At 42.0% G+C, this 9,415-nt stretch overlaps 1 protein-coding gene and 1 long non-coding RNA gene across 2 annotated transcripts; one reads left to right on the top strand and one right to left on the bottom strand.

Moving 5' to 3' along the window:
- Nucleotides 1-2,135: 2,135 nt before the first annotated feature.
- LOC311244775 (uncharacterized protein) lies at nt 2,136-6,375 on the top strand (the record flags this gene model as incomplete). The annotated part of the gene is made up of 6 exons (XM_084334462.1): nt 2,136-2,201; nt 2,302-2,378; nt 4,486-4,666; nt 4,833-5,081; nt 5,211-5,321; nt 6,197-6,375. The coding sequence occupies exons 1-6, from the start codon at nt 2,183-2,185 to the stop codon at nt 6,373-6,375; spliced, it is 816 nt and encodes a 271-aa protein (XP_084190588.1). The 5' UTR covers nt 2,136-2,182.
- A 222-nt stretch (nt 6,376-6,597) lies between these two features.
- LOC311245206 lies at nt 6,598-8,915 on the bottom strand. The gene is made up of 3 exons (XR_014620736.1): nt 8,873-8,915; nt 8,363-8,517; nt 6,598-6,754 (listed from the first exon to the last, which is right to left on the bottom strand). It is a non-coding gene; the product is annotated as an uncharacterized lncRNA (long non-coding RNA).
- Between the last annotated feature and the right edge of the window lie 500 nt (nt 8,916-9,415).

Genomic DNA, 9,415 nt, shown 5'->3' with positions numbered 1-9,415 from the left:
CTCCGCTGCTACGGCCTTGCCACGGGGTTGGGTTTGCCCTTGACCCCGTGATTCTGGGGGCAGTAACGAGGTTGTTCCTCCGTTCGTTCCCGGGTGGCATGCGGGTTGTGCGTGTGTGTAGTCGTGGGGTCAAGCCACGGTCTGCTCACCCTGTGCGTTGAGTTGCTTGAGTGCCTCTTCGCACGGTCGGGTCCGTCGCCCTCCCGTGAAGCCCCTAATAGGGGGGGTGCCCGCCATTAGGGTGGGTCGGGGGGGCTCGGCCCTCCCTGTTCTGATGGTTTGTGGTGGGCTGTCAGCGGGGTGTATTTGTCGGCCGTTGGCTCTCGCTCGGCCTCCCTTGTGCAGAGAGCGATGCCGAGCGAGAGCGATACGATACAGAACGTTAGGTTATGACTATAACCAAGTTCTGTTAGTATAGCGACGCTCGGCATCCGACGCCGCTGCAGCCTTTGACCTCGCCTTGTGGCGAAAGCTTGGGAAGGAGGAGAGTGGGTGGCCCCACCCCTGCTTATATGGGTAAGCTGATAGGGGTGTGGTCAGACAAATATTGGGATTAAAGGTACATTGTGGTCTTTATTCAGTGCGCGTGCACGTATGCGAGATAGTGCAGAGAGCGATGCCGAGCGTCGCTATACTAACAGAACTTGGTTATAGTCATAACCTAACGTTCTGATGTAGATGACGTCATTTATTTACATCATTGTGTTTATTTTTTCTTTATTCTTACGCTCATATCCCTTGAGCAGGCAAGCCTCACCACCCATATACGATGTACCTAAATACATCGTATATGAAGACTGTCTCCTCCAGTTATTCCAAAAGTGTCCGGTGTGCAGTGCTGCATGTGATGTCCAGAAGACAACGCGAGGAACCTTCTTGGCTGTCAATCAACGGTGCCCCCATTGCCAGTTTAGCAGAAAGTGGGCGAGTCAGCCATTGATTGGAACCACACCTGCAGGGAACCTACAACTTTCTGCTGCTGTCTACTTCACAGGGGCATCTTTCAACCAAATGGAGAAGGTATTGATTGCATAAGTCATGTATCCATTATGTTTCCATTTTGTTTGTGTTTAGCGTTATTAATTTATTATTTTCTTGTCTTAAAAAATATTAGGTTCTCAATGCATTCCGCGTCAAGACGATGAAGTACAGCGCGTTTCGGAGACACGCCAGGATGTACTTGGAACCTGCCATTATTAACAAATGGAAGACACAACAGGAGGTAAACGGTACTCTACCCCCCCCCCCTCACAGTGAGCTGTGTGGTTTCCACAAGGAAGCATACTAGGACCGCTACTCTTCCTAATTTATGCAAATGACATGTCGGCAGCCTGTGAAGCAATATAATCCAACCAGAAAAGGTTCTGCAGTCGCCGGTGTAGGTTCTCCGGTGTACATATCCAACGGTTCTCGTCTAGGACTCCTCGGGTGGGGGCACGAGTTTAGGCCGCCCAGCCTGGATAAGTGCACTAGCTATATACACGACGAACCGGTGGTAATGCTGGTCACTGAAGAACGGTAGCCGCACGATACACTATAAATGATAGACTATTACTTCACATTAGAATAAGTCGAACTCAACGGTACTGCGTTAAACTCTGACACTTTAGCAATCTATTTGCACGCGGTTCTCAAGGCTCTATTCAGAGGCAAAGTTGCCCCCTTCACTACACGTTGTCTCGTGGTGAAGGCTTTACTAGTAATGAACGAATTGCTGCTGTTTCCACCTGCGCCGTATTTATACGTAAGGTGAATTATCTAGTGCCAACCTCAGTTCTGTCTCGTATTACTGCGCAGACTTGGACATGTTGAGACATGCCTTGGCGTTGCCTTTGAACTTGCCATTGGGTGTATGGTCGTTGGCGCCTAGGGGTCGCTGTCCAATAGGAGAGCGAGTATTATGGTCTGGTTTGTACCCAGGTAAAGGGATATTCCGTGTATATAAAGAATATACAAGGGATATCAAACGATATACAAATATTATACAAGGGATCTCAAGCAATAAATATATATATTCGGTTTAATCTGACCCTTTGTAACAGTAGTAGTATGGCGATATTGTGTGTATTGAGCCGTACTGTATTGTACCCATTCTGCAATCTGTTAATAAAGTTTTCATTCATTCATTCAGGTGACTCTTGCAACTTTGAGCCAGAAGAATAAGGTCATCGTTGGCGGCGACATGCGTGCAGACTCCCCAGGTTAGAAGCATTTCCCAATGTCAGATTTCTACTTTATGATTTAATTCAGAGTATTGCACTACATTGATGAAATTGTTATTCTACTCCTGTATGTCCACAGGCCACTGCGCAAAGTACGGCAGCTACTCCGTCATGGAACTAGACTCCAACACTGTCATAGACATCCAGCTAGTGCAGGTGAATACCGGTATACTACTTGTAGTGGCCGCTTGTCTCATTGAATGACTTGAATGTCCAAGATGCAGCCGATGTAGTTTGCAGGGTTTTATTGTCCAAAGGAAAAGATGAATGATGATGAAGTTGAACAGAGCAGTTGTCAATTGTTTGTTGCAGATAAGCAGTTCCAGGTTTGAGAGTGAATCCTCGCAGGTGCATGCAGCGTTTCCGTTAGCCGGTAATTACCGGTATTTGACTGGCAAAATCTGTTGAAGTCCGACATATTTAATCTCTCCGGTCATAATGTCCGGTGAAAATAATTCCCTCTAAACACAATTAGATTATTTGAATTGTATTAAAATAGGCTAAAATTATATAGCCTATGCGATGAACGAAACAATCTCACCAAGCAGCCGGTCTAATAATGACATCCTGCTGTCAGCGCGAGCTGGCTGCTGATATATTTACGTGAAGCATGGCTTGGCAGGGTGCAGTACTCCAATTCAGCCATTGGCAATTCAGCTGTTGGGTGGGGGCGCTGCTGACACCACTGCTCTGCTCTGCCTGCTCCAAGTGCTCCATGCTTCACGTAAATATATCAGCAGCCAGCTCGCGCTGACACAGCGGTGCCAAATTTCTCAGTTCTTCGCTTGATATAATTAATACAAATGTCCAATATAACGGAATTAGTTAGCTCATAAAAATGTGATTATAACAGACTGCTGTTTATTGAGACTTGAGACTGCCCACCGACACCTCAAGTCGGCAGCAGCAGCACGAAGTCTCGAGGGACTTATTTTATTTGGAATATATTAATGACTGATACGCAAAAGTAGCCTAGTTTTAAGTTAAAATATTATAAATGCCTTGATGATGTCATTCTTTATATAGGTCTATCAATTGTTTTTAAGCTCAATAAACTCTGACCGGAATTTATCCCATTTGTCCGGTAGATTGAAATCTACCGGACACTCAGACCTGCAAAAAAAAATTCTAACGGAAACCCTGGGTGCATGTACTAGCTCTGAATACAGAGCCTCTTATAATAGAGCTGGTGTGCCCCCTAGTGTCCAAACATAAATACTGTTCTACCGTTACCCCCTCCAAACGGTTACTGGAAAGAATTACACTCCTCCACATACAAATTTATTTGGAATAACAAACCACCACGTATAAAAAGATCCACCGCACAGAGAAACAAAGCAGACGGAGGTATGGCATTTCCAGATTTCTACCACTACTTTAAGGCGTACACTTTAAGACCACTAACAACATGGTTTGATCCCCAAGCATTAGTATCCAAGGAGAAATTTAGAAGAAAATATAGTAGCTCCACATAGGCTGAAGGGCATAGTATACACCAAATTACCAATTAAGCAATGCGATCCTAAATTATTATTATTATTATATAAATGGCATAATCACATAACGGGTATTAGGGGTATATCCTGTATAAGACATGACTAAATGGTAATTTCATTGGATATGCACTGTGAATTAATGCTTGTATATCTTTTTTTTTTTTGATCCACTTTTTCTCCCATTTTTCTATATTTTCTCCCATCCCAATTTCGTATCATCCAATTCAACCCTCCCCTGTCACGAACGCTGTTTCTTGCCTCCCACAAGCCGGCTGCAATGTGGACTAAGTCATACATAGCACAAGTCCCCTCCGGTACTTGAGGTAACAGCAGTCGCATCTTTTCACCTGCGCAGCTCGATCTCTCAGTGTCGAGGAGTAACGCGTGGGAGGCTCACGCTGCCCCCGACACTTCCTGATTCCACTGCGCAGGCGCACCAACCGACTTGTAGGAGTCGCTTGTTCACAACGTTCGATCCCCACCCTTCAGTTTTCCCTCCCCGTAATACGGCCAATGTGTATTACTGCGGACGACCAGCTAAACTGAAAACAATGTGGAGAGCTGGATTCGAACACGCGAATCCTAGCGTCTCCACACTGGTGGCGAGTGCCTTGCCCACTACACCACCTAGCCGCCTTAATGCTTGTATATCTTATCGTGTGTTGTCATGTTTGTTTATATGTCTGTTTAAAATAATAAAAAATACAAAAATACAAAAAAAAATCTAGAAAAAAAAAATACTGTTCTGCCTCTGTTCTGTTCAACAGAGCAATGAGGTTGGTGGCAGTTACCATATGGAAAAAGAAGGATTGCAGCGAAGCCTAGCTCTTCTGAAGGACAGTGGTGTGACATTGGATTGCATTGTCACAGACCGTCACCCCCAGATTCAGAAGTTCCTGAGAGATCAGGGCATCAATCACTTCTATGATGTCTGGCATCTAGCAAAGGGTATGACACATTCAATCTCTTATGCTGTTGTTATCCTGTTCTGTTTAAATATGCATGATATCAAAGGTCTAAAATTAAGCTGTGTAAACAATGTATAGCTTGGTAAGTAAATCAATTATGTAATAGACTGGATGATGACTTATGTTCTGCAAAATCCTATTACAAGGGTTGTCTAAGAAGGTGGACCAAGTGGCCAAGGACAAGGACTGTCTGGTGGTGAAGAAGTGGAGGCAAGCCATAACAAACCACCTCTACTGGACTGCATCTTCATCGCAGACAGGCCCTGAGAAAGTGGCAAAGTGGACGTCACTGTTCAACCACATGCATGATGTCCATACACATAAAGACCCACTGTTTAAAAAGTGTCTTCATGCGGACCATCTCTCAAGAGATAAGAGCAAGTGGTTGAAGCCTCGTATGTACACACTATGGTTATGTGTCAGAAGTTGATATTGTCAAAAGACCTATGTATGTCTGTCCATCTTTCATGATGAGTATATATTTAACATATTTTTTTCTGAATGCAATTTCTTTTTACCTTTAGAATCAAAGGCTGCCTTCAGACTTGAAAAAGTGCTTCTAAACAAGAGAATCCTGAAGGATGTCGCTAAACTCAGTCCACACCACCAAACGTCTCCATTGGAGTCTTATCACAGTGTCATCTTACGGTTCGCACCAAAGAACGTTGTGTTTCCATTTCTAGGAATGCTTTGCAGGTAATTTAGATTGTGTACAGATGACTAATTATGAACACCTGATGTGTAATCACTCATTATGTAGAAAATAGATTACCTACTAGATCTATTAAAAATATATTGCTTATATATATTTTTGTTCTTTCAGACTCTACCTATCTGCAATGCATTTCAATGAAAATGCCAAACGCCCACAAGCTACAAGTTCCACTGGAGAGCCTGCCTTCAAGTTAAATGTTCCCAAGGCAAAGAAGGGGGGCTACACTCTGAAACCCATAAGGGCTGCGGCAACATTCAGTGAGTAAAACATGCAATTTCTTGGAATGTTAACTTATTCTTGGGCACTTGGGTTTAGATTTTTCCTTTTAATTAACATTTCTATTTCGAGGTCGATTCCATGCCGTATGAGTAAAATTAAAACATTTGGTTATTACTCTGGATATAAAATTAACAGACAAAACAGAGGCACTGGCTATTGGGGGGAACATTTCTCAACAGGCCAGATCCCTCTTCCCTTTTAAATGGCCAAGTACTGGTATTTATACACATTTGACTAATTGTATAAAGCCAAGTACACAAGGCTTATCAATATGATATTTATATATGATAAAGTGGGCTTGTATAGAGCGTATAGGGTTATAAAGGCACTGCATATTTATTTGCATCTTATTAGTTTATCTTATTTCCCATTTGATTGTCATTTTCTGCATAAACTATATTATTGAAAGACTAAAACTGCACTTACAGTTGAACAGCAACGATAACAATAAAGTTATAAGAATACAAATACATTTAAATAACATTTATAACATGACATGGCATTTTTTATTTACAGACTATGTGAACGAGCTCATGGAGTTCTTGTTTGACAGCGTCATCCTTGAACCGGAGCGTTACATGGAGCAGGTGCTTGAGATTCCCATCCCTGAACATCTGTCTGCGCATTTTGACAGGCCTTCGATGGAGGATGCCATTGCGGGATATGAGTCACGCTTTAATGAAGGGGCGGTCTGAAGCCAGACCAGGCTACTGGTCCAATGAACCTGCTCCCTCATAGTCAGTAATGTTCTTTATTTATCTCGAACATTTCAACCATAAAACAATGAGTACTGTATACACTATTACCAACCCATACTTATATTCATTATACACACTCATACCAACCAAGACTCATTATACAGTAGTAACACAAAGGTTTTAGAGTTTTTTTTAATGTTTTTATTTTCTTTAGTCAAGGGGCGGCGGTCTGAAGCCAGTGTATACCCCCTCCTCGTCTGGGTATTCTGCATGGATGCGAAGGACCACACAAGAGGGAATGACGACCCTCACGTGGCGGCCCAGAAAACCCCAGCACCAGCTGACAAAGCTTCGATAAGCTACATATCTGAAACGACTACAGAAGAAAAAGAAGTATTTTATTTATGAAAAGGTCCATGAAAAGGAGCGCTGCAGTAGGGCTACAAGGACAGTGTCATCTGAAAACTTAACCAGATGCCTTTGGTCATCAAGCGATCTGCAGCTGTCCGTGTACATAATGAATAGAGATTTAATCTTTCACTAGATTACAAAAAATGTGAATCCCTACCCACCTTCAAAACCGCTCTCAAAGAGCACCTACGGGAGGCTGCAATTCTAAACTGGCCACCGTAAATGTCCAAATCCTTGTATGAAAGGTGCTATACAACTAAAGTGTATTATTATTATTATTATTATTATCAGCGTTGGGATATTTTGTATTCCACTGATATAGGTCTGTTTGAATTCCCAGTGGAATTAAGGTGATACCCGGCCGTGCAGCTAAGTCTATAAAATAAATTGAGACGCATGCTTTGGGCTCCAATCACTATTGCCCAATGATGTGTCTGTCTAACCCCAAGATTTTATATATACGGTATATATTCAATAAATTTGAATATCGTGGAAAAGTTATTTTATTTCAGTAATTCGAGCAAAACTCGGTTATAGATTCATTACATACAAAGTGAAATATTTCAAGCCTTTATTTGTTTTAATTTGGATGATTATGGCTTAAAGCCCAAAATTCAGTATCTTGAGAGTTTGAAGAGAAAAATGTAATATAGAAATGTCGGCCTTCTGAAAAGTATGTTCACTCAGTACTTGGGTGGGGCTCCTTTTGCACAAATTACTGCAAAATATATAGACTTTTACACTGTTCTAATTTATTGAGCTGTGTGTGTATATAAACACATGGTGGCGCTCTGCACCCCACATCATTGTTTAGGGAAAGCCCCGGCTCATTTACTCCCTACATTGAAACAACTGCATTTTGTTATACGAGCAAATTATGTGGACTTCAATTCACCCTGTCCTGTAAACTGTACATCCTATGTGCATTACACAACGGCTACCTCCATCACCTTATCATAAGCTCTCAGTTAACCGATGTAAAGCTTTCTAAATAGTCATAGGCTGATTTTCAATGACCTAACCTTAGTAAATAGCATTTGTACTATTTTGTGGTAAATATTTTGCTAACTAGATATTTTTACTTGTTGTAACATTAGCATGTAGAGTAATGTATATAGCTAGCTAGTGGTGTATGGAAGATGCTGTTGGAATTTGTGAGCTTGTCTCAGAGTTCAGAGGCAACTGGGCAATGCGTCTTGAAGCCACAACACTGGGTCCTTCATGTGGACTATTCTCGTGAACACTGTAAACACTACCCCATTTAATAATTAAAAGTGTTTGGCAAGTCAGTGCTATTTACTCCTCTTATAGTAGTGGATTTATTCCTCCCAGTATTAGTATGTGTTTATGGAAGCCATGTTCAGTTAATCGTATATACTTGAATTGTCACTATTTGCACAACTGCCTTTGTTCATTTACAATTACACAATTGTATGATGTACAAGTAATATTCGCTGGTATTATAATGTAAAATAAATTGTGTTTTGTGCTGTACAACACAGTGACATTCCTTCATGCACAACACAGTATTCAAATACATTATACAGCTGTACTGTTATTACATTATACATACTTGTTTACGCCCCGGATTGGCAGACACCCATAATCTGCCCTGTAAATGTTGTTTGCCATTTGCAGCGAATATCGGTTTAGGCAGACCGGTTCCAAACCTGGGTGGTCTACCATGCACAACGGGGGTTCCGGTGCTTGGTCACATCTTCTCCTGACCTATATAAAACAACACAGTTAGTCCATTTATTCACCCTAAACCCTGTCCTCATCCTTCAAGGTCAATCTAAAGAATGTGACATTAGCCAGATGCATGTTTTCTGTAACTGTTAGCCAGTTTATGTTACTCATAAACAGTACTGTATATTTTGTAGATCTGGTATGTCATGAATGTCTAGATGCAACAGTACTGTCTACCTGTATGTCATTTATGTTATGATGAATTGAAAATGGGGGACCCTGATGTAAACAAGACGAAAGTCTTTCTCTGGTCTGCATCCCCTTATGTAATTGAGCTGTACTGTACCCATTCTGCAATCTAAAGTTTTCAATCAATCAATCAATCAATCAATACCTGAGGTATTTCCAGGCAACAAAGATTCTCCACCGCGGTAGGCATTAGAGCACAGTTGCCACAGACACACCTGCAGTGCATAAACTAAAGTGCATATACTGTAAAGTGAACAGATTCAACACAATTCCTACTGTACTTGTAAGACGTGGATGCAATATATAACATTATGCTTCTCTTTTCGTTGGGCATGCTACCTAATTTACCCAAAGAAAACTAACGTTATACCTCGCTATAACGTCATAAATAACTACTAACTAACATTACTGTTACTGACTGTTGTTAGACAGTATACATTACCCACCACTCAGAAACAACTTGAAGCCCTCGTCGCTCAATCTCGTCCTCCTCCTCGTAGTCGCAGTCGGGGTCACTCTCCGGATCAAAAACATATGCGTGCGCCATGTTTGTTTACGAGTTCACTTTCGCACGCGTATGGGCGGAGCTACAGGTGGGGGTCTCTCTCTCTCTCCCTGTCACTCAAATCGCATTCAGAGTATGGGCGTGGCCAAGCCTCAAAACGGCTTAAAATTTTGAGGTAGACAA

This window comes from Notolepis coatsorum (assembly GCF_963971535.1).
Source record: "Notolepis coatsorum genome assembly, chromosome: 18".
NCBI classification, from domain to species: domain Eukaryota; kingdom Metazoa; phylum Chordata; class Actinopteri; order Aulopiformes; family Paralepididae; genus Notolepis; species Notolepis coatsorum.
Note: the sequence above shows the minus strand (reverse complement) of the source record. Positions and strands in the feature narration are given on the sequence as shown.